General features: G+C 39.8%; 2 protein-coding genes across 2 annotated transcripts; both read right to left on the reverse strand.

The window, feature by feature from the left end:
• Positions 1 to 866: 866 nt before the first annotated feature.
• Positions 867 to 7,127, reverse strand: LOC308373944 (cathepsin L-like peptidase; the record flags this gene model as incomplete). The annotated part of the gene is made up of 7 exons (XM_080849619.1): positions 867 to 966; positions 1,084 to 1,189; positions 1,385 to 1,547; positions 6,061 to 6,252; positions 6,373 to 6,579; positions 6,694 to 6,836; positions 7,028 to 7,127. 7 exons carry the CDS (start codon positions 7,125 to 7,127, stop codon positions 867 to 869), a joined length of 1,011 nt encoding a protein of 336 aa, XP_080705745.1.
• Positions 7,128 to 13,518: 6,391 nt separating this feature from the next.
• LOC308373942 (digestive cysteine proteinase 1-like) lies at positions 13,519 to 16,450 on the reverse strand (the record flags this gene model as incomplete). The annotated part of the gene is made up of 8 exons (XM_080849617.1): positions 13,519 to 13,530; positions 14,030 to 14,131; positions 14,248 to 14,353; positions 14,521 to 14,683; positions 15,188 to 15,379; positions 15,659 to 15,868; positions 16,017 to 16,159; positions 16,351 to 16,450. The coding sequence occupies 7 exons, from the start codon at positions 16,448 to 16,450 to the stop codon at positions 14,032 to 14,034; spliced, it is 1,014 nt and encodes a 337-aa protein (XP_080705743.1). The 3' UTR covers positions 13,519 to 13,530; positions 14,030 to 14,031.
• Between the last annotated feature and the right edge of the window lie 9,116 nt (positions 16,451 to 25,566).

The raw sequence follows: 25,566 nt of genomic DNA on the forward strand, positions 1-25,566 counted from the left end.
TGCTAGGTTATGGGAAAACTTCAGACTACACGTCTTTTAAAACATTTTCAGACAACATAATTTGAGAGCTGAAAGATATAAATGATAAATTATAACAGTAACCATACTCTGGTCTAATTAACTATCTTGTCTTGTTTTGTTTTGGTCTCTCTTGTCCAAGGGCGTCTAATGTCTAGTTGAAGCAAGATGAAAGTTGACATTTGTTATTTTCATTTGCATAGTAAGACAAGATCTATGAGGTTTCTCGTCGTCTTGGCATCTTGTTGTCTCTGATTGACCTCTGTGGGATAAACAGACAGTGAAATATTAAGATTGTCACAGAGGACTCTCACTATAAGTCCTAACCCATTTAGCTTGTTATGCCGCCAATACTTTTCGTTAGATTTTGGTGGCCTCATACTTAATTACTCATGTAATAGGCGCTATGTCCTCTCCTACTTCCTTGGCCAGAATACTTTCATTGAAAGGAAGGAGTATAAATCTGGAAATTAAATCAATACTGTGTGCACATCAGATAATTTCTCCAATTCACATTTCAAATAACATTGTTAAACCGAGTTGAATTTCTGTCATCGACAAATTAATGTATTGTAAATGTATTGAATGAATGAATCACATGTACTGTCAAATGTTGTTGTTGTTATTTGCCTTCTCACTCCATAGTGGAGCATAAGCCATTCTAACAAGTTTCCACCAGATTTGGTGTCCACTTCTTCTCGATGTTTCAGTAAATCCACTGAGCGAGGGATTGGCCCAACCAGAAACTAGTACTGTCAAATACTGACCCTAATAACCTCTAAATATAACCTGGAGTGTTTCAAATCTTATGTGATCTGAGTCATACAGTACTTGTCACCAACTCACCATCAGACTATAGGATAAGAGGCATAAGATGCAATGCCACATTGGTTGCCCTGATTCCGGGACATCTTGATGTAGCCTTCCTCTCCCCAGTAAACGCCCCAGCTATACAAATACATTGAAAAAATGACTGTCACCACTACTGTTCAGACGTTTATTTAATGCACCACCATTAGATAGATAGACAAATCTTATTTGAGTTATGATGTGATGTCAGCCTACCTGTTCTTCACCAACCAGTAGTCTTGACCACCTTCAGTTCCATAGCCCACCACCAACACAGCATGGTTGACATTACTGCTACTGCAGTAAGGGTCATAGAAGACACCTTTGCAAAACAATTACGAAAAAACACTAAATGAAGCAATGAGTTATTCTGTATATCCAACCAAATATCCCAACATTCTTCTCTCGGGCTCATAGTGGTCCCTTTACATCCAGTCAATCAATCAATCAATCAATCAATCAGTCAACCGATCAATAAATGCAAAAAACAGTACCATAGGTGTAAGAAATAACCCACCAGAATCATAGTTCTGGAAGTTTTCTGCATCAACGGCCACAGACACGGGTCCCACATTGGCCACAAACCACTGTAGTGTAGATTCATCACCACTGGGCGTCACATCAGAATATCCACTGCAGGTGGCATCAACACCAGAGGGATTGAAGCGGCAGGATCCATCCTGATAGGTATTGTAATGAGGGTCATTAGAACATGCTTCTGTGGCTACTTTTCCCATGGTCAACAATCCCCAGGTCTAAAGTAAAATAAAACTGCATTTCTTGTGATAGTTAATTTACATCATTGCATTAAGCAAACACTTGTGTCTGTAGATGTGCTTCCTGGGAATCAAACTCATGACATTCATGTTATTGGCACCTTGCCCTAGAAGTTGAAGAACTGAAATCAATCCTCACAGTAATTTCAAATTTTTGCAGTAATCGTATGTTTCTTTCCTGTGTGTATACGGCACTACATTATTCATCAAAGCATCAGATAGGAATACCATAGATATCATATATAAAGGCTAGATGTCTCGCCCGCGTTTCTGGCGAAAGTCGAAAGTCCGTACATGGCTGCCATCTTGCAGCAGGTCTGGTATCTGATCTGATATTACATTGTGTTGGTAGTGGTATATACTTTTTAAATAACCACAACTTGCTCAATTTTCAACCGATTTTTAAACGGATTGTTTTTTTATAAACATGAGAGATGTAGTTATGACACTGGATATTTATGTTATTTTCAAAAAATATCCAAAAAGCATCCAAAATTATAACCACGTTAATAACGTTTGTAAGAAACCAAACAATTTGTAAATCTGTCATGATTTCAGCGAGATAAGAGTATTAGGGCCTGATTTACTAACAGAATTGCGCCCATTTCAGGCGTAAAATAGCGGTCGTAAACATAAAACGGTATTTACAAAGGAGGCGCATTTGAGTAGAGGCGCATTTTTACGCTTTGGGGGTGTGAAGCGCAACAAGGTGGGAGGGAATAAGAAACCTGGGCGTGAAGCGGAAATATATGGGAGCAGAGAAATTAAGTGTGCCTAATGATGTATTGGGTGGTATTTACTAAAACTGCCTGGTGAGCGCACGTCTCTAATTTGCGGGCTAATTCTCCGCCTCATAAAAGCACGTCTTAACCAGGAAGCGAATATTGGCCTCCGGATAATTTCAAACAGTTATAGCATCTGCAGTTGGTATATCTCAGCCTTCACTCTCTCAGCCAAATCTTCACCCAGGTACTCAACGCATTGCTATGGCACATTGGTCAATACATTTCCCCACTGCCATAGCTGAAATTAGAGACATCAAACAGGAGTTTTTTGAAATTGCAAACTTTCCGAATGTAATTGGAGCCATTGATTGCACCCACATCGAACAGAAATTAATAATCTTGCCATGTACACATCTATATTGTTATAATAGACAGTTTATGCATTAATGCCACCAATAGCATATTCTTTATAATCGTGTTCTTTTAAACATCTTGCTGTAGGTGATGGCGGGCAGTACAACAATATAACAGCGCGCACATTGAATCAGGTTCAGTGAATGAGCGAACGTGAACCAATATATCTATCTCCTCTCCGCTGAACCTTCATTTTCTCTTCCTCGAATCTCCATGGTGGCAGTAACTTGCAGGCGATTTCTCCCGTCTTTTAACGGTGCGCTAAATAATGAAAGCCAAGCGCGGATCTGGTTTGATAAATACCACGGAAAATGCGGTAAAACACCGTGCGTTAATGTGCGGCCGCAGATTAAGCTGCGGTCGCAATGTTAGAAAATTAGGCCCTAAAGGGCGGAGTAAGCACAGAGTTCCCAGCGCGGATCTGGTTTGATAAATACCACGGAAAATGTGCAAAAACACTGTGCGTTAATGTGCGACCGCAGATTAAGCTGCGGTCGCAATGTAAGTAAATCAGGCCCTAAGTGTTTGGGCAGATCACTGACCTTTCCTCAGGTACCACTTATCCTGCCAGAGCGCTTCCCTGACTCAAGATGGCCGACCTGTGTGGACGTTCTAGACTCCGCCATAAGACATCTAGCCTTAATATATGATATATATGGTGTAAACGACCAGCTGTGACCACCATGGCTACAATACAAGCATGGCTGCTAAAAAGAGAAAGTATAATCAAAATGTGAGTATATTCTTAATCATGTAAGTAGTGGTCATGGCACAGTGATGTTTTGGCGAAGGCAGCCCAGCTTTATTCCTCAAGTTCAAGTTCAAGTTCAAGTTTATTTATATAGCACATTTCATATGGTATACATAAACACAATGTGCTTTGTGCAGAGAAAACATTCAATAATCTAAAATAAACACACAAACAAATACACTTAGCAAAATATGTATATACATGAAACAAAAGAAAATATATATAAAAAAATAAGATAAAAAACAATAAAATAAGTGTTAAAAACTAGTCATGAATAGGCTGTAGAAAATAAAAAAAGTTTTAATTCCCTTTTTGAAAGAAAGCACTGAGTGAGATGACCTTAACTCCAAAGTTAGGCTATTCTAGAGGATTGGGGCACAGTAGCTAAAGGCACCGTGTGCAGCATTGGTGTTAATTCTTGGGGTCGTGAGAAGACATTTATTGGAGAATCTTAGGTAACGCGATGGATCATAAAGAGAAATCAGATCGGAAATATAGGGTGGGGCAAGACCGTTTAGTGATTTATACACAAGAAGGAGTATTTTAAACTCAATTCTTTGTTGTACAGGGAGCCAGTGAAGTGATTTAAGAACAGGGGTGATATTATTGAATTTTGAAGTTCTAGTGACTATTCTAGCAGCTGCATTTTGGATAAGTTGTAGTTTATTTAACATCTGTTTTGTTAGACCAGCATAGAGTGCGTTGCAGTAATCTAACCGACTTGAGATGAATGCATGAACACATTTGTCAGAATCCTGTAAATTATCCTCCTCAGTACTGTCATTACTTCATTGGGTACCACTTTACAATAAGACTCCATTATAAATGGTTTATAAATGGTTTATAAATAGGTTATTATTTAGGTTGTAAACCCTTTGTAAGTCATTAACAAGCCCTTATAAATTAGTTATAAACACAGTTTTTATACATCGATGCAGGCTCACTATTTGGGAAGATCCCCATCTTGGCAACCCACTGTCTATCCCTTAACTTGCTATACTAGCCCAATTGCACACTCCCTACCATTCTTGTATCTGTTACTAGAGATTAAACCCCAGGAGGGGGGGGGGGGGCTCACAACGTGTCGTCCCCCCCCCCCCCCCCCAAAAAAAAAACTTTACAATAAAGCTCCATTTTGCCAGTTATAAATGTTTGTAACTGATTACTAGATGATGATGTGTTTCACACTTTACAATAAGGCTCCGTTTTGCCAGTTATAAATGTAAGTAACTGATTATTAAAGGGTGATTTGTTGTGTAATGAGTAGTAAGCAGTAACTTGATCTTGGATGGATGGATACTTTATTAATCCAGATGGAAATTTTAGGACACCCAGTAGCATCCAGACACAACATCCATTTTTTTTTTCAATTTGAATTTGAATTACATGGGATGCACACTATGGTCTTATCTGGTTTTCCAGAGCTGATGTAGAACAAAAAAATATATATTTAATTGTGCTTTCTTTGTTAGCTAGTGACGTGACGACATAGGTCAGAATGTCACAGACCAGCGCGCCCACGGCAAATAGGGAGCTTGAGTTTTATATCTTGCCTATATGGTCGGGGGAGGGGGCTTCTTGTGTTTCCGTTCCGTTCCGTTCCCACTCCTTTTGAAAGTTTTCTCCCTATGTGGATGTGATTTGTGGATGTTGTGTCTGGATGCTACTGGATGTCCTAAAATTTCTCTCTGGATTAATAAAGTATCCATCCATCCAAGATCAAGTTACTGCTTACTACTCATTACACAACAAATCACCATTTATAAATCAGTTACTAACATTTATAACTGGCAAAACGGAGCCTTATTGTAAAGTGTGAAACACATCATCATCTAGTAATCAGTTACAAACAATTATAACTGGCAAAATGGAGCCTTATTGTAAAGTTGTTGGGTTTTTTTTGGGGGGGGGGGGGGGGGGGGGCACGTTGTGAGACCCCCCCTCCTGGGGTTTAATCTCTAGACAGATACAATAATGGTAGGGAGTGTGCAATTAGGCTAGTAGAGCAAGTTAAGGGATAGACAGTGGGTTGCCAAGATGGGGATCTTCCCAAATAGTGAGCCGGCATCAACATATAAAAACTGTGTTTATAACTCATTTGTAAGGGCTTATTAATGACTTACAAAGGGTTCACAAGCTAATTAATAACTTATTTACAAACCATTTTAATGGAGTCTTATTGTAAAGTGGTACCCTTCATGGTGGTACCATTCTGTCACATTTCAAATTGGCCTTAGACTTAGACTAGGCCAAAATAACACCACCATTAAAGTCCTTTGTCTCGCCATTTGGCAGCCACCTTGGCAACGCTTCCAGGCAGTTATTCTGGGTTGTTAAAGATCGGAATCCCAGATGAATATTGTGGAGAGACACATAACTCCACACACCACGGTCAAAGAGAATTTAAAGGTACATATCTATACAGTTACAGATCCACCCTTTTCCACTCATTGGTTTGTCTCTTTCTATAATATTTCTACTACCTCATGATGCCTGCTGAAGAGATGATTTGAAAAGTTTACAGTACCTCTGCCTCGTAGGGGTAATAGGCTTCTGTCTCTATCCCCCAGTTATCAATGACATACTGAAATGTTGGATCCATCCAACCTCCATTGCAGCCCTGGTTTCCATAGGACCCAGAGCAGTCCACCAGCTGCTGTTCACTCAGAGTGGGGAGACGTCCATATTTGATGCAGGTGTGAGACTCCAGTGCACCTGTCTGAAATGCATGGTAACATGAGAAGTTAAGATTATTTACACACAAATGCACATACACACACACACACACAGACATACACACACACATATACACAAAATTATTCCTCTTTCAGTAACTTACCGTGCTGAAAGCCCAGCAGGATCCACACTGCCCCTGGTTTTTGACAGGTGTGACACAGCCATTATCCCTCCAGTCCACAGAGGCTGGCAGCTTAGCAGCGCCCCCTTTAGGTTTGGAGGTTATTGTGCCTCGGTGGGGCATGGCTTTGGTCTCATTGGAGGGGATCATGCTTCTGAGGAGAACAGTCTGACTGTATTCCTCACTGTTCTGTAAAAGAAGAGGAATTGTTTCTTTTAAAACATGCAAAACACCTTGAAACCCACCACAGTCAAGAAGACAGCCATATTGAATACACCTAGTAATTCAGCTAGACCCTCATACCATGTCAGAGAACTGGTTCATGCCCATGCGGTAGGTCTTGATGCCCTGATCAGCCAGGATGTTGTGGGTCACGACCCTGCGGCGGGTGGAGAGCCAGAGGTTTTTACGATGGGCCTCCTCCTCAAGTGAGCTATAGGATTTCTCTGCAGGACAAATAGGACAAACATGAAGAGAGAAACCTCAACATCCTTTTGTCAGGAAACGTTTTAGGCAGAAGGAAAGATATCCTGGTGTATTTTGTTAAATACATAATTTTACTTATTTTTTGTTATGAAGACTTCAAAGAAATAAGAATTGCAAGAAAATACAATGAAATTGTTATGAGCCTCCTTACCAAACTTGAGTTTCCATGCGTGGAACTCCAGGTCCTCCAGAGAGAGGCTGGCACAGCTCACCACTGCCAGAGAGGCAGCTGCAATGATCAGCAACCTCATGCTGCCACGCACAAGAACAAATAGGTTTTGACAATCACTGTCTTTGACTTTTTGAAATGGTGCAAAAAACACAGGATGTATCTGTATGTGTGTGTGTCTCTCTGTGTGTGTGTATGTGTGTGTGTGTGTGTGTGTGTGTATGTGTGCGTGTGTGTGTGTGTGTGTGTGTGTGTGTGTGTGTGTGTGTGTGTGTGTGTGTGTGTGTGTGTGTGTGTGTGTGTGTGTGTGTGTGTGTGTGTGCGTGCGTGCGTGCGTGTGTGTGTGAGAGAGGTTCCTGTTTGTGTGTCTTGAAGTCTTGAAACTTTCAATGGCATAGATAGAACACCCACAGCTACTTCCAGTCAGGTGATTGTCACAAAGCAGTCATAAACAGGAGTGAAACACACTGAGAGTGCTTACCAAAAAAAAATTCTGATTGTAATCGGAAATTTACACCAGAGCATATTTGAACGACTTAATACATAGGAAATGATCAACGATCTCCCGTACTGCAATCATTGTACAGCTACAACAGCTGCATTGCTTTGAAACACACACACACACACACACACACACACACACACACACACACACACACACATACACACTCTTGACTGAACTACAGTATATCTCTGAGACTGAAGGAACAATGCTGCTAGTGGCATACTGTATATCCAAGTCAAGGATTATTGCTTAAGTGTTAGAATGAATGTGTAACACAATTTTAAAGCTATAAAGATGGCATGATCTGAGTCATTGGAAGTCATCAAAAGGATTGTAAATTGTTAAATAGTGTGTGAGTCATATTGACTTCTTAGACACCCCTGGTTCCACTCTCAATTTCCTTTGTTTTCGGTTTCATTTCCTATCTCTCAGGCCTCCAATGCCCTGGTGTTTTTGGTACTCTTTACTGGAGTCAGTGTCATATGGACAATCATATTTGAGAAATTCCTCTTGCACCACAAAGATTGTGAAGTTGGACATCATTCTGCAAAAGAGCTGCCCCTTATAGTCTTATATCCATGCTGAACAGGCAGCTTTATTCCCAAATACTGTTTATTGACGGGGAAAAGATTGTGTGTCTGAGAAACACAGTGGATAATTGCATTTAATGTATATTCAAACATAGTGATGTCCTCGCTAGCTTTTGGTCAAATAGCAATTATTTTAATAATTCTTTCAAAGGGACATTACCTTCATAGACAATATGACCAATTTTTTCATAAACAAATATATTATTGTATTTCCTCTTTTCCCTTTAAAGTGACACAATCAGAATCAGAATCAGATTTTATTGGCCAAGTAAGTTTAAACAAACAAGGAATTTGACCTGGTGAACTGATGCAATTATTATGCAACAATAATACTTCAGGAGTAGGGTTAGGATAAGCAGTTTAACCTTAAAATAACAGCTTGAAAAAAATTGGGACTCTACAATGATTTTTAATATAGAGAATTGCCTCCGTGCCATTGCCATACCAGGGTCCATAGGCATATAACTTTGTTCTGTAGTTTTGCCTGTGGCCGCCCGACTTTCTACTGTCTGCCGAACTAGTAAGTAGCTTATTTGCCGTCTTGCTTTGTCTTGTATTGCACTTGCATGATGTTTGACTGTGTAAGGACAGTTGTTGAGTGAGTAGTTTGTCATAATGTCAAAGTCAGCGCATTTCAAGAGATTTAGTTAGTTTAAGCTGCTAGCATATCGTTAGCGAATAGCTATTTATCCGTTGTGCTGCTTTAAGTGATATGATGTCATCCTCTTTATCCCTCATTTGCAGTATATGAACACAGAGCACTTGTGTCGCTTTTCAACATGTAGTATATATGAACAATCATTTTAAAATTACAGATAGCTTACATTCTCAAGCAAAGCGGGTATATGTGTGTATTTCAGAGAGAGAGCGAGTTTGAATATTTCCTACCTGTTTGAGAGTTCCTGGATGGAGATGAGAAGCAGTTTGACAGATAAGTCTTCAAACACTGACTCTTCTGTCCTTAGGTGAAGGATGCAGATGCTCTTTTAACTTCTCCGCTCTCTTAAATCAGCTTTGTCCACGTGACCTCAAGTTCCTGTTCTGGTTCTCAATTAGTTCCTGTTCTGGCTGTGATGACCACACTTCACAGGGACAGTTCACATCAGTATTTCTTATTACAAGATACAGTATACTTCGGGTAAGGTGACCAGATCTCTGAAATTAAAACGTGACATTTCCTGTTCGGCAGTCAATATTTAATTGAAATATCCCATGTTTTATCTATGAAATAAAAAAAGGGGACCGGTCCAGTCTTATGTATTTTGACCACAGTAACTGTTGCACTGTAATAAACTACTACTAAGGCCAAGTCATATTCCACAACTTCAGTTAGTAAAAACACACCTGGGCTAGCTCTGGTTCTAGAGAGACATGGCTGCAAAAGTGAAGCAGGGGAAAAAATGATGTACCGGGTTACATCCAAGTAGATCGCATGCCTACACAAATCAGCTATCTTTCACCTGGTGGTACAATTCCTAAATCACATTATAGCCTGTCCCTGTTTTAATTCATGGGTAACCTAATGCCTTTAAAAGATGGGTGATGTTATGGTGCTGTTGTGGATTCACTTGACACTTGCTAGCTTCTGGTGGAGTTTTACATCTTCAGTGTTATGGCAAGTAACATGGAATCATATGTCCAGTGCATTGCATTATATATAACCTACTTTATTGTAATAAAACTAATACATCAAGTAGGCTAGTCAAATAAAAAAGAATCCATTGCAGACAAAATAACAGCATGATAAGAAAAACATGCCAAGATCTTTGTGTTCAGTTCTGCAGTTTTCTGACCAATATCTGAGGGTGAATGAACAGCCCTTGTGCAGGAGGGTCCTGCATGTAATGATTAATTTGGACAATTTTCAAAATGTTGGTGGACTGGGTCAATATATATTGCAGCACAGATTGCATCATGGACTTCTGGTAAATGATCAGAATGGCTAAGGAAGTGGAGATTCAATGTCAGCATTGATGATTCATGTGTTTGTGGTAGGAATCACATGGCTTTCATGCAATCATCAGGCTTAGAGGAAGCAGAGTTAGAATGCCTGTACATGTTACATAATTAAACAAGCCTAGACTGGAATCTGGTAAGAGAATAGATGACTACAGGAAGACCAAACTTCTTTTGTGGTGGCCCTGTTGGCTGTCCATGTGAGTTGATAAATGAATCACATGGGTAACATTCCATCATGTGAAGAGGGGAACCAGAACTCTTTTTTGTTTGTTTGGTTTGTATTTGTTTATTTGTTGATGTTGTTTTTCAGTTTTACAAAATCAGCTAATGTACAGTCCTATATCGGTATCAGTGATGTGCTGTTAATGAATATGGCCAAGCTTCAGAACCAGACAGAATAAGGACAAGAACACCTATCAATACCAGGAGTTTTGAATAGAACCAAATAGAACAATTTTTCTCAAAATGCAAGTTATATGTTTCTATTCTATGTATAAAACAGAGAGAAGAACTCACTGCAACACATCACTCAAATATTCTTGGCGGCACGACATATGGTCATGCACCGTTGTGATTTATCAGTGGGTCAGATAATCTGCTTTGATAGCATGTTTATTATCTTTTATTGTATTTATGTTTGACCTCACATCAGTCGCATTAGTAATGTTAAGATAATGTTATCCACTGAGGCTAATGGCTGTCTGGGAAAACAACACTCCTAAATTCACTCCACACATCCTAACCTTTCGTACCAAAAGGTCTCACTTCAACATAGCAGACAAGTGTATATAGTACATGATGTATTTGGCTTTTTTGGAACAGAGGTTCCATTGCAACCTTCACTTCACATAGTACCAGTCCTGGACAAACATCAACATTCCTCTTTTACAAAATGGTCTGAAAACCAGACTTGAGAAAACATCTTACTAAGAAATTGACTCTGTTACGAACAGGGGTTTTCAACTGGTATTGTCCCAGGGACCACCATTCTGACTGGAGAGTAATTTGCGGCCCACTGATGTGCCTGCACGCGTGTGCATGTTTGTAACCGCCGCCACCAGGCCCCCTCCCCCCGCACAGATATTCCGCCTGTAGCACTTGTTAGTGTATTTTCTATAAATATTTTTTACGATATTCAATTAAAAAAATGTTAACAAAAAATGCATGCAAGTATGGTGGTAGTATAAGTATTGAGCCTAATTACAAAATGGAAGTGGCAAGGTCTGAGCAGGAACGCTATACCATCAAAGCGGTGTCTCAGAGCAGACAGGGGGGCTGGTCATCATGGGACAGGCCGATGTCATGGCCCGACCTGTGGAAGATCCCCCAAGCCAGGATCAGCTTCTAGATCCGAGCAACCTACAACACCCTACCTTGTCCCCAAAATCTCCACCTGTGGTTCGGCACTGAAGAGATCTGCCCCCTCTGCAAATGTAAAGTCGACCTCGGAAAGCAGCTGCAGTTCCCCAGGGAGATCACTGAAACATTGCTACGGCCAGACATGGTGCTATGGTCCGTGGCCATCAAAACGGTCCTCTTGGTGGAGCTCACTGTTCCATGGGAGGGGGGACTGGAAGCTGCGTATGAGAGGAAACAGGCAAAGTACTCGGACCTGGCAGCTGAGTGCAGGAGGCTGGCTGGAAGGCCACTATATGCCCTGTAGACGTGGGGTGTAGGGGCTTTGTTGGCTCTTCAACCTCTCGCCTGGTCCGAAACCTGGGGTGCACAGGAGCTGGCCATCAGAGAGCGACAAAGGAGCTGGCGGAGGAGGCAGAGAAGGACAGCTTCTTGTTGTGGCTGGGGGCCGAGTAACACCTAGGGCATCAGTGGGGTTGGCAGGGAGAATTCCCAGCCATCGCTCCGCCACCGGTCGATGTCCTGGGGTTAAAGGAGCGAAACATCAATGACCGGTGGTCCCCAGCTGATGACCCAAGTAGGCCCAAAATGATGTTCAGGTATACCTGATTTCCAACAGCACCGGAGGAGGTGCGTCAGGCAGAAATGCTCGGCAGGAATTCCACCAATCCTGTATTTCCAATTTGGTTTTCTACAATGAATTGTTTATCCAGACTTACTCACGCTACAGACAAGGTATACTTTTTATTATTTACCCTCCTCTATGCCTGTAACCTACTGTACTGAATGCCAAGCAGGATCCACAGTGCTGGGTCTGGTCTTTGACGGGGGTCACACACGCCTTTCCTCCTCCAGCAAACTTACTTCCTCCTCTTCTCTGAGAAAAGAGGAGCTTTAAATCATTTGCATTCACTTTCAGTTCTGGACGGAAGATCCAACAGTGCCAGAAAGGGCTGACATATAAGTTGATACCTCCTCCTCCTCTGCTTACGTTTTGGTAGAGATATATTAGGCAACACTGTAGGCTGTCAGGTTTTTCTGTGTACTTGATACGTAATCAATGCAGCCCTTTTTTAAGAACAGATCATTACAATTTATACTTTTTTTTGTTTTTCTTAAGATAAGGTTTACAGTTGGTGTTGGAAACAAACGTTAAATATCATTCATTCATATGTTAAATTATTAGCAGCTTTCTGAAGTACATTATAATAAGAGGACTTATTAGGATGCTCTGATGTCAACATGAGCAAACATTGTATTGCTGAAAAAATCATGATACAAAAAACAAATTCATGTTCTGAACATGTCAATTTTATTTAGGAAACATATATAAACATCACACTACATCAGAAGTCATCTATGCTGTATTTTGGTTAATTTTATACATGGCTGCAGGAAGAGGAAACTGGACGCCACGTATTAAACATGTGAATACTTTGATTTTGTATGTGGTGCTGAGATCACATGGAATACATAATCTGACATGACCAAGACAAGGATATACGTACTTTCAGTCAGCATTTGTGACAATATACATACATTTGTACAGATATACAATCAGGGAATGTCTAACCCTCAGGGAAGACACCTCAGCCTCTCAGCTGAGAAGAACTGTGCTAGGACAGGTGAAGAAAGACGTTTATTTAGTTTTCACGCTGGCTCCCCTCAACATTAGATCAGCTGGTAGGTTAGATAATGATCTTTAACTCCCAATGATGTCAACCATTGAAATTACTGATGGTTTGCCCATCCCATATCAGGCTCCCATAATGTTTACATAACAGGCTAGAGAACAGCTATTGCTATGTTATGGGAAAGCTTCAGACTACACGTCTTTAAAAAGCCACATATCCCTGAAAACATCAAACATTTCCAGACAACATCTTTTGAGAACTGAGGTGAAACTGTAGCAATAACCACACTCTGGTCTAATTAACTATCTTGTCTTGTTTTGTTTTGGTTTCTCTTGCCCAAGGGTGTCCAAAAATTGAAGTCGTTGTTACTTTCCCTTTCTGCATAGTAAAAGAGATCAGTGAGGTTTCTAGTCGTCTTGTCGTCAGTTGTCTCGGATTGACCTGTGGGATAAACAGACAGTGAAATATTGGATTGTCAAAGAGGACGCTCACTTCTAGTCCTAACCCATTTAGCTTGTTTGACGCCACCTAATACTTTTCAAATGTTAAACATACTTATATGAAATAAAAAACATTTTCTAAACTTGTGACTTCTTCAATTTTCGTGGCCTCATACTTAATTACTCATGTAATAGGTGCTATGTCCTCTCCTACTTCCTTGGCCAAAGTACTTTCATTGAAAGGAAGGAGTATACATTTGGAAATTATATTAATATTGTGTGCACATCAGATCATTTCTCCAATTCACTTTTCAAATTACATTGTTGAACCGAGTGGAATTTCTGTCATCAACAAATTAATGTATTTTAATTATAATAAATGCATTGAATATATGATTTGAATGTACTGTAAAATACTGACACTAATAACCTCTAAATATAACCTGGAGTGTTTCAAATCTTATGTGATCCTAGTCATACAGTACTTGTCACCAACTCACCATCAGACTATAGGATAAGAGGCAAAAGATGCAATGAAACACTGGTTGCCCTGATTCCTGGACATCTTGATGTAGCCTTCCTCTCCCCAAGAAACACCCCAGCTATACAAATACATTCAAAAAAGACTGTCACCACTACTGTTCAGACATGTGTTTAATACACCACCATTAGATTGATAGACAGATCTTATTAGAGTTATGATGTGGTGTCAGCCTACCTGTTCTTCACCAACCAGTAGTCTTGACCACCTTCAGTTCCATAGCCCACCACCAACACAGCATGGTAATGTTGACTACTATTGCAGGAAGGGTCATAGAAGACACCTTTGCAAAACAATGAAGACTAAATGAACCAACGAGACACTATGTTTATCTGTAGAACTAAATAGCCCACCATTCTTATCTTGGGCTCCCCTTAGATCCAATCAATCATTCAATCAGTCAATCGATTAATGCAATAAACAGTCCAGTAGGTGTAAGAGACAACCCACCAGATCCATAGTTCTGGAAGTGTGCTGAATCAACGACCACAGACACAGGCCCCACATTGGCCACGGACCACTGTAGTGCAGATTCATCACCTCTGGGCGTCACATCAGAATATCCACTGCAGGTGGCACCAACACCAGAGGGATCGAAGCGGCAGGATCCATCCTGATAAATATTGAAATGAGGGCCATTAGAACATGCTTCTGTTGCTACTTTTCCCATGGTCAACAATCACCAGGTCTACAATAAAATTAAACTGCATTTCTTGTGATAGTTCATTTACATCAGGAGTACCTCCTCAGTACTATCATAACTTCATCGCATTCTGTCACATTTAAAATTTGTCTTAGACTTAGACTAGGCCAACATAACACCACAATTAAAGTCCTTAGTCTCGCAATTTGGCAGCCATCTTGGCAACGCTTCCAGACAGTTATTCTGGGTTGTTAAAGATCAGACTCCCAGATGAATGAATGTGGAGAGACACATAACCCCACATACCACGGCCAAAGAGACTTTATAAGTACATAGGTACACAGTTACAGATCCACCATTTTAAGCAATACAGATTCTCCCATTCATTTTTCCCTCATTGGTTTGTCTCTTTCTATAATATTTCTACTACCTCATGATGCCTGCTGAAAAGAATATTTGAATAGTTTACAGTACCTTTCCCTCGTATGGGTAAAAGGCCTCTGTCTCTATCCCCCCGTTATCAATGACATACTGAAATGTTGGATCCATCCAGCCTCCATTGCAGCCCTGGTTTCCATAGGACCCAGAGCAGTCCACCAGCTGCTGTTCACTCAGAGAGGGGAGACGTCCATATTTGATGCAGGTGTGAGACTCCAGTGCACCTGTCTGAAATGCATGGTAAGATTATGTCCAGAAAAATGCACATTCATATACAAACACACACACACACACACACACACACACACACACACACACACACACACACACACACACACACACACACACACACACACACACACACACACACACACACACACACACACACACACACACACAGAGAGACACACACACACACACACACACACACACACACACACACACACACACACACACACACACACACACACACACACTCATAGAAAGATTCCACTTTCAGTAACTTACAGTGCTAAAGGCCCAGCAGGATCCACACCCTCCCTGGTATTTGACAGGTGTAACACAGTCATTTTCCCTCCAGTCTACAGAGTCAGGCAGCTTAGCAGCGTCCCCTTTAGGTTTGGAGATTATTGTGCCTCTATGGGGCATGGTTTTGGTCTCATTGAAGGGGATCATGCTTCTTCTTCTGAGGACAGTCTGAATGAATTCCTCACTGTCCTGTAAAAGAAGAATAATTGTTTCTCGTAAACTAAACATGTAAAACACTTAAAACAAATTGAAACACACCACAGTGATGAGGACAACCATACTGAACACACCTAGCTATTCTGTCATGAGTTACTCTGTGACAACTAGACCCTCTTACCATGTCAGAGAACTGGTTCATGCCCATGCGGTAGGTCTTGATGCCCTGATCAGCCAGGATGTTGTGGGTCACGACCCTGCGGCGAGTGGAGAGCCAGATGTTTTTACGATGGGCCTCCTCCTCAAGTGAGCTATATGATTTCTCTGTAGGACAAATAGGGCAAACATGGAGAGAGAAACCTCACTACCTTTTTGTCAGGAAACGTTTTAGGCAGATGGAAAGATATTCTGGTGTATTTTGTTCAATATATGATTGCATTTATTTTTTGTAATATGAAGACTTCAATGACATATTGGTTACAAGAATATAAAGAAATTGTTATGAGTCTCCTCACCAAACTTGAGTTTCCATGCGTGGAACTCCAGATCCTCCAGGGAGAGGCTGGCACAGCTCACCACTGCCAGAGAGGCAGCTGCAATGATCAGCAACCTCATGCTGCAACACACAAGAACAAATATGTTTTGACAATCACTGTCTTTGACTTTTTGATATGGTGAAACAGGATGTGTGTGTGTGTGTGTGTGTGTGTGTGTGTGTGTGTGTGTGTGTGTGTGTGTGTGTGTGTGTGTGTGTGTGTGTGTGTGTGTTTGCGTGTGTGTGTGTGTGTGTGTGTGTGTGTGTGTGTGTGTGTGTGTGTGTGTGTGAGAGGTTCCTGTTTGTGTGTCTTGAAGTCTCGAAACTTTCAATGGCATAGAACACCAACAGCTACTTTCAGTCAGATGACTGTCACAAAGCAGCCATAAACAGGAGTGAAACACACTGACAGTGCTTACCAGTAAAAAAGGAAACATATTGTAATTCATAAATTTGAAGGGAATGACCAACAGTCTACTGTACTGCAATCATTGAACAGCTACAGCAGCTGCATTGCTGTGACAAACACACACACACACACACACACACACACTGCACTTTATCTCTGAGACTGAATGAACAATGCTGTAAGTGGCATATATCCAAGTTAATGGAAATTGCTGAAGTGTTTGAATGAATGTCTAATACACGATTTTAAAGCTATTAAAAAGTAAATTAAAAAAGTATTGTTTTATGTTGAAAAGTGTGTGAGTCATATTGGCTTCTTAGACACCGGTGGTTCCTCTATTTTTCCCCCTTTGTTTTCTGTTTCATTTACTATCTCTCAGGCCTCCAATGCCCTGGTGTTTTTGGTACTTTTTACTGGTATGGAGTCAGTGTCATATGGACAATCATAGCTGATAAATACCTCTGACACCACAAAAACCACAAAGATTGTGGAGTTGGACACCATTCTGCAAATGTCTGATATATTAATAAGCCAGTGTGTGGGCTATGAAGACTAATGCATGTCCAGTCTGAGGGAAAAGAGCTGCCCCTTATAGTCTTATAGACAAGATGTACAGGCAGCTTTATTCCCAAATACTGTTTATTGACGGGGAAAATATTGTATGTCTAAGAAACACAGTGGATAATTGCATTTAATGTATATTCATTTCAAACATTGTGGTGTCCTCGTGGATTTTGGTCAAATTGGTTATTTCATTTATTCTTTCATAGAATCTGTGTAAAGGTATATTACATTCAAACAAGATTATCAAATAATTCATTATCTAGTACATTATTTTATTTCCTTTTTTCCTTGTTGAATTACAGATAGCTAACATTCTCAAGCAAAGCGGGTGTATGTGTGTATTTCAGAGAGAGAGAGAGAGTTTGAATATTTCCTACCTGTTTGAGAGTTCCTTGTAAGATCCTGTGGATGGAGATGAGAAGCAGTTTGACAGATAAGAGTTTAGACACTGACTCTTCTGTCCTTAGGTGAAGGATGCAGATGCTCTTTTAACTTCTCCGCTCTCAGCTACAAATCAGCTTTGTCCACGTGACCTCAAGTTTCTGTTCTGGTTTTCAATTAGTTCCTGTTCTGGCTGTGATGATCATACTTCACAGGGACAGTTCACATCAGCATTTCTCATGACAAGATACAGTATACTTCGGGTAAGGTGACCAGATCTCTGAAATGAAAACAACATTTCCAATTCGCAGTCAATATTTAATTGAAATATTGAATGTTTTATCGTAACTGTTGTACTGTAATAAACTTTGATGAAGGCAAAGTCATATTCCACATCTACAGTTGGTAAACACACACCTGGGCTAGCTCTAGTTCTGGAGAGACATGGCTGCAAAAGTTATGCAGTGAACCTATCACCTGGTAATTTGATTCCTCAATCACAATATGTTTGTGATGATGTTGTGGATTAATAGTTATAATTTCATACCATATATTTGGAGACTATTTACTGACAGGATTGCGCCCATATCAGCCGTAAAATAGCGGGTGTAAACATGAAACCGTATTTACAAAGGAGGCGCATTTGAGTAGAAACACAGATTACCGCTGCTGGGAGGGTATAAGGAAAAGTGGGTGTGTGCCGCAAAGAGATGGGAGGAGATATTTACTAAAACTGCCTGGCGAGAGTGAATCTCAAATTTGCAGGATATATGCGCCTCATAAAAGCAGGTCTTAACCAGGAAGCGCGTTTTGATTGAGTCTGAAAACTTCGATATGGCAGCAGTTATTAGAGCAAGGCGAAGACACAGACAAAGACAACGCAGAAATAATTTTTTCAACACGACTATCACTTTTCCAATTTCCAAATTGTAGAGCCAGAGCAGCATATTCATTTCACCTTCCATGTTCATTTTGACATTATAACCAAAAGAAGTGCCAACCGAACGTCTGAACTTCAGTTTCCCTTGCCCTGTCCACACTAAAAAGTCAAGTTTTCAAATGTATCCGCCGAGGGCAGCGTTTTTGAAAAGCATGGTTTTCAGTGTTGGAATACACCGTTTTAAAGTAAGGGGTGTAGTGTATTCCTACCAGACTATTTAACGGGATGCTATGGGCAGTTAACCTGGCTATTAACTATCCTAGCTATCTCCAGCTTAGAGAACCATCTTAATTGTTTGCAGTTGCCTGTGTGTGATAAACTCATGTTAATATGTGTGAATATGAACTGGTGAACATAAACTTGTTAATATAAAACTGCACAGGCACACTCAGGGGTAGCCATAGCAACCCAGAAACTCAATGTTCATTGAAAAGTTTAATTTCCCAAAATCAGCTCACCAATAAAGGACAATCATGAACTTAAAGTGATCACAACTTTTAATGTGGATGGGAGGGCTAAACGCAAGGGCGTAGGTTTGGTCTCAGCATTGGTAGGGACACTCACAGGCAGACCCCCCCACCCCCACCCCCACCATAAATAAAACAAATGTAGTTGATGTTAACAGGCAAACTTTATTAGAATATATTAACATTTGTGTACTAACTTGTGGAACTAGGAACTGATTTAAACATAATAAGAATAAAAAACCATTAGTTTAAATACAAAACTAAACCTTCACATGTTTTTTTGGATATCTCAAACATGAGTTACACCTCATCTGAAGACCTGATGGTCCAGCTGCTTCTTCCTCAACCTGCACTACATCTGCACTGGATTTCTTAGTTTCCTGAATGCAGTTCAAAATATTGTCCTAAACGGAAAAATATTTATGAGATTCTATATTTACCCGGGTTAGTTTGCTGTTACCTCATCAACCAAAAGCTCTAATTTAATTTTAACTCATCATCCATGGTGGCAGAAAAAAGGCAGGCTCTTGCTTCCCTATTTTAGCGGCACTAACACTGATGGGCGGTGTTAGGCGCAGATAACGCAAAGAGGTTCTTGTTTGATAAATAGGATGCAAAATACCGTGAGCTATTTGCTATACACTAATCCCCATCTCCCATTGGCAGTAGGATGATTGGATGAAGATTGGGACGATGTATGTCATACATATTAATGGTGTTTCTGCCTATGGACATATTCAATAAGTGTGGAGCTCATGTGCATATTCAAATTAATTTCAAAAGAAACTTGTTCAAAAGAAATGTTACTTTTCATGGGTACTTTCAATGTGTACAGTTTCATTTTGATAGAAGTAAAGGAAACATACATTTACATTTTTGAGGTGTATTTTTGCCATGCATTATTAGCACACATCTCAGATTGATGAGAATTAAACACATTTCCTCAACTAGGATTTCTTAGGACTATGTTGTTCTGGACACCTCATAGAAATTATCTATGCTGAAAAAAAATATTTTACAATTAGTCTGTCGTAAAACGCTATTTTGCCTGGACTATTAACTGTGGCGATTGCGAAGACAACGCTGTTGTCGTTGGTCGGAAAACACAGCTTCTGCGTTGATGAAAGCAATTACTACTCAGACTATTATAGACAAAACAAATATACTGCACATACAATTTTTAACTGCCGTACAATATTTGGGCCTGTAGAACCTGATAATGTAATAATTTCCTGATAACGTAATAACCCAGATAATGTAATAAAAAATCCCTCATAAGTCCCTAAAAGATTTAATAAAACCTGATAATGTAATAATATCCCAATAATGTAATAAAGTGCATTTCCCAATAATGTAACAATCGCCATACCAATAATGTAATAAAATGTTACATTAATTGGAAGTTATTACATTATCAGGTTAGCCTCAATTTTGCAGAACCTGATTATGTAATAAATTCCTGATATTGTAAAAACTTTGGTCAGTGCTGAAATGTTGGGACACCAGTTATTCAGACCAAGTAGTGATGCTGTGTAGACAACCACCCACTATTGTTTTGCTCATATTTTGATCCCAATGGTATAGGCCTTTAGCCTCGCAAGCCAAACCTGTACAGCAAGAAGCTGTACAAGGGTCTGGCACAACACGATTTTCAGTGTGGGCGAGATTAACGGTTGTCTGTTAAGTTGCCTCTGCACGCAATGCCACGCAATAGGAATGGCGCTACAACCAATCCGAGCGACTGACGAATGACAAAAGACGATTTGATTGGCCTGGTACAGTGTAATTTTTAAGGGACATTGCCACACAAAATCAAAAGGGAATTTTATATAAATCAAATAGCGAAATGTCAGCTATTGATGATCAATGAGGACTTAGAAACTCAATGTTCTATGTGCCCATTAGCTGCCGGTCTATAACATACCAAAATGTTCTTATTTTTTCTCTATTAGTTGATTACCACTGAATATCCCTTTCACCATTGTAAAAATTGTGCATTCGCAATCATATAAAATATATACTGTATCTGCTAATAGTGAAGCAGCAGGTCTCTGGACAGCTCCACTGTTTGGACCTCTGAAACTGGAGACCTGATGCTACAGCACCAACCAAAGTTATTACAATATCAGGTAATTATTACATTATCAGGTTTTGCAAAATTATTGGGAAATGCACTTTATTACATTATCGGGGTATTATTACATTATCAGGTTTTATAACATGTTTTAGGGACTTATGAAGGAATTTGTATTACATTATCGGGAGTTATTACATTATCGGGAAATTATTACATTATCAGGTTCTACAGGGCCACCTACAAGTTTCAGTCTAAAAATGAGCTGCATTATCTCTCGGCCTTTCTGGGATACTTACTCAAAGTGGGAAACTAGTATTTTACAAGAAATGTATAATCTAACTTCTAATTGGCTTATACCCAAACACTATAAAATGAAAGGAAATAAGAATTGGTTCTTACATAAGGTTAAAATAATAGGCTACATCATAGCTAGAAGCTTAACTAAAGGATTCCGGGAAACTGAGTCCTCCTGACACTAAGTTATAGCTTAGTAATGAAGAAACGGTATGACTGCAATAAAGCACATTTCTAGAGAGCCCTACAGTTATTTTACTAAACATTGATCTGAAGCACAAATATGAGGCTGTTCTCTAATTGTCTAATAGACAAAATATAGCAAAGAGCAAATGTTGGTCAACCCATACCAATCTCAGGCTTAAAATACCAACTTCCAACTTAATCAATCCATTTTTATGTTTCAAATGAAATTGCAAAAATAAAACAACTGCTGTTTTAAGCCACACCCACGTCTGATCTAAGGACCACCCACTTCTGATCTAAGACCCACCCATTTTATGTCTAAACCCTGTCCCTGCAAGGGTATTGTACACTGTACATTCTTTGTAAAGTGGTTTACTTGCCACACACAGAGCAATTCAACAAGCAGTGTCAGTGTTATTCAGTTTAATACTGATGGTTTTGTATCTGTTTAATGACCATTTCAATCAATTGATAACCTTTTTAAATTAGTATGTGAACTATAGCTGTGCTATAGCAATACTGTATAGAAACAGAAATGCGATCTTTGCCCTTTGCCAGCTTGCAAGAGGGGCATTTATTAGAGGTTAACTCAAACAGTACTGTTCAGTTTGATGAAAACCAGAACATATCTTTCAGGATCCAAGTATTTGTTCTATGGGAAACAGCTGCCCTGCATTACTGGTACTAACCTTTCAGGACCTACTTGGGAAACAGACAAACACTGCCATGTTTACATTTTTAAGCAGACGTGTCAGGTTCCCCACTGGCCAATTACAGAGCCATAGAAGAGGGAAATGAGAACGCACACACACACAACTCTGAAATTGTATTCATATTTAAGTGGCACTTGTTTCCCTAAACTCTGAATGCTGTGCTTGATAATTAATTTGTTTAATGTACAGTACTTGTCACATGTATGTTATGTTACGTCATTATAGCCTATAAAAGTCATTTTTGTGGTTATGTGCTCATGGTTAAGCATTAAGAAAGAACACACCACCATATAATGGTTTATTCATTTTTATTATTTTTATGAATGCATTGTGGGAGGGGATTGGTAGAGATGGGAAGTGATGAGGGAGATGAAGATGAAACTGAGGGCAGCAATTTCATCTTCTGTTCTTCATTTCACAAAAAAATTTGCAAGGTCATAAAAGTGTCCCTTCATGTACCCAAGGACATCATCTGCTAACTTTATCTTCACTTCATTATTTTTTTTCTGCAGTACTGAAATCATAATGTATGTGAATTAGCTAGGCATGGAAATATTGAGCTCCCTCCAATTGTGAGTATCTTAATTATAATGAATTATTATTAGAAACACAATATTAGACATGATAATATATTGTACATACACACATCTACAGTCTTTACTGATACATACATTCTGAAATCATCCGCAACAACCCCTCCAACTCCCCACTTTTTCTAAGAGAAAAGTTGCAAGGATGAATGAATGCTGCACACTGTACTTACGAGGATTGGGGTAAAGCTCTTGTTCATGCTCAACGTGACATTCGGTACGTCCATTGTATTTCTTTTCAGGATTCATTCCACTCAGTCTTAAGACCTTATTGCTAACATACTCCTAGATAAAGACATTTATGTAAATGAATTATCGAAATTTAGTAAAACCACCTGCTACCACTGTGTTTTCCCCTTCATTGAGTCACATGAAGGTGGATTGACAGTTAAAGGTATGTGTATCTTAGTGTTTAATAATTTGAATTAACTGTTATATAATGTCCTTTATAAGAGTTTTTTGTGTTTCAGTTGTCCTGACTAAACAATACTAATTAAATCTGGCATCGATGGGACCGTGGCAAATGCAATGCTGAAAAGCAATGCTGAAAAGCATCAATCATTCAGCCATTTGTGAAATTTTACCTGAATCTTGGAGAGGTCACTAAAGGCATTAAATTGTTCCTCAGGCCGAGGGTCTGTCCAAGCAGGTGATGCGCCAGGACTTTTGGGATAGATACCCTGAAGGATCTCCCAGCAGAGTTTAAATTTATCCTTCACACAGAAGACAAAAACATTGTGTTAATGTTAAAGTGGTATTATTTTGTAAATGGCTTATGTTGTCTAGACAACTGACTTGATCACTTTCGTTTTGAGCCATATTTTTACACTTTTATACAGTACACCTAGTGGCCAAACCTTGAGGTAGCTGTGCCCGTCGCTTGGCTCGATGAGGCCCGCACAAGTTAAGGTTTGCATAAAGAGTATAGATGGACTCGGTGTAGGCATTGCTGATAAAACCTTTGGGCCTTCTTCAAGGTCATATATCTCCCATATCTCCTTGACCACAGAATAAACCAGCTGTTGCAGTTGAAGATGAGGCTCTTTCACAGTCTCTTCATGCCCTTGTTGCTTTTTCATGTTTTGTTGCTTTGGTGTTTCAAGATGAGGCACCTTTGAGAAAAAGGATAAACAATAGGTGGTTAATTAAACACTGCTTCATCAAGTGAAGCTTATTGTATAAATGGATGCAGCATGTGACCCTGAATGTTTAATAAGGGTTATATCAACTGGTATATTGCGTTCATTATGCCACACAGATAAGAAGTTAAATCAGATCTATGAGGTGGGTCCCATTCTATAATTCGGGCAGACTAAGAGCAATAGGATATCCAGCCGAGCTGCCATCTCATGTCATATGTATTTTGTAATGATGCAATATACTGTTAGGTCTTCTGTTCTGGGTAAAGCTCTAAGGCGCTTTACTCACCTGTGCAGCCGCATCTTGGCCCCTCAGAATCAGGCCATCACAAATATTTGTGTTTCCCTTAGAGTAACTTCCCTCAGATGAAGACATTTCTATAAACAAGACATGCAGGGAGGCTTGAGGCAACATGTGTCTTAATTCTATGATTCACCCAAATCAATCCATATCTCTTTGGAAATGCTTTTACACATAAATGAATGACACAATCACACCTGATGAGCGGCTCCATGCGGTCACAGCCTTGCGGTCTATTTCCTCTGGTTTGTTATTCAAAGGAACATCCTCAAAGTCGTCTAAGCCAAGGTTAGTTTGGTTTACCTTATTTTCAAAAAATGGCGGAGACGCCTCCGTATTTAGCTGTGGGCAATCATTAAGATCCTAGCAAAGAAGAACGGATTTTTACTAATTTCATGAAGGTTCCTTAAACTGTATTACTTTTGGTTCCTAAAAGTTCATTCTGCCGACCCAAATATGTCTGTTTTGGGAAGAATATTACTAGAATCTTTTTATTAGGTTACCAAAACTTTCCCCAAAAATATTTGTCCCACATTCAGAGAAGCAAACTTAGGCACTTCAAATCTCAAAATATAATGGTTGCCAAAAGGTGATTCCTACCAGTAGGACTGCAGAGGACAGGTTGGCATCAGCTGAGAGCACTGTGGACACAGCCGCCTCCATCAGAGCAAATGTATTGGCGCTCACATTAGTCAGAGGGTGCTGAAGAACATCTTCAGTTTTATCCAAAGTGTTGCTGCCTGCATGCTGCGGGTGCTGCTTGGTGCTCTCTTGGGGGAACTCCAGTTCAGCCACTTCATGATGGAGTTTCTCAGAGTCATAGGATGGGTCTATGCTGTTCAGTTTCAGTTCATGATCTTTTATCTCAGAATCTATCTCAATACCCTGCTCATGAATCTAGTAAAAAGAGAACAAATAATGGTCAATGAATGGAAGACCAATGTGCAATATAAGTACGTTGTTGTTGACATTTTACAAACAAAATCATGAAATCAGTTACCCTTATAGTGCTTAATATCCGCAAACATTTTGTGGTGTAATGAATTACAAACCATGTACAAGGGCTGATTTGCATTTACAATTAAGATGGAGGCAAAAAATGTGTAATGTCTTGTCTGTATGTTTGTATGTCCTC

This window comes from Sprattus sprattus (genome assembly GCF_963457725.1).
Source record: "Sprattus sprattus genome assembly, chromosome: 13".
Classification (NCBI taxonomy): domain Eukaryota; kingdom Metazoa; phylum Chordata; class Actinopteri; order Clupeiformes; family Clupeidae; genus Sprattus; species Sprattus sprattus.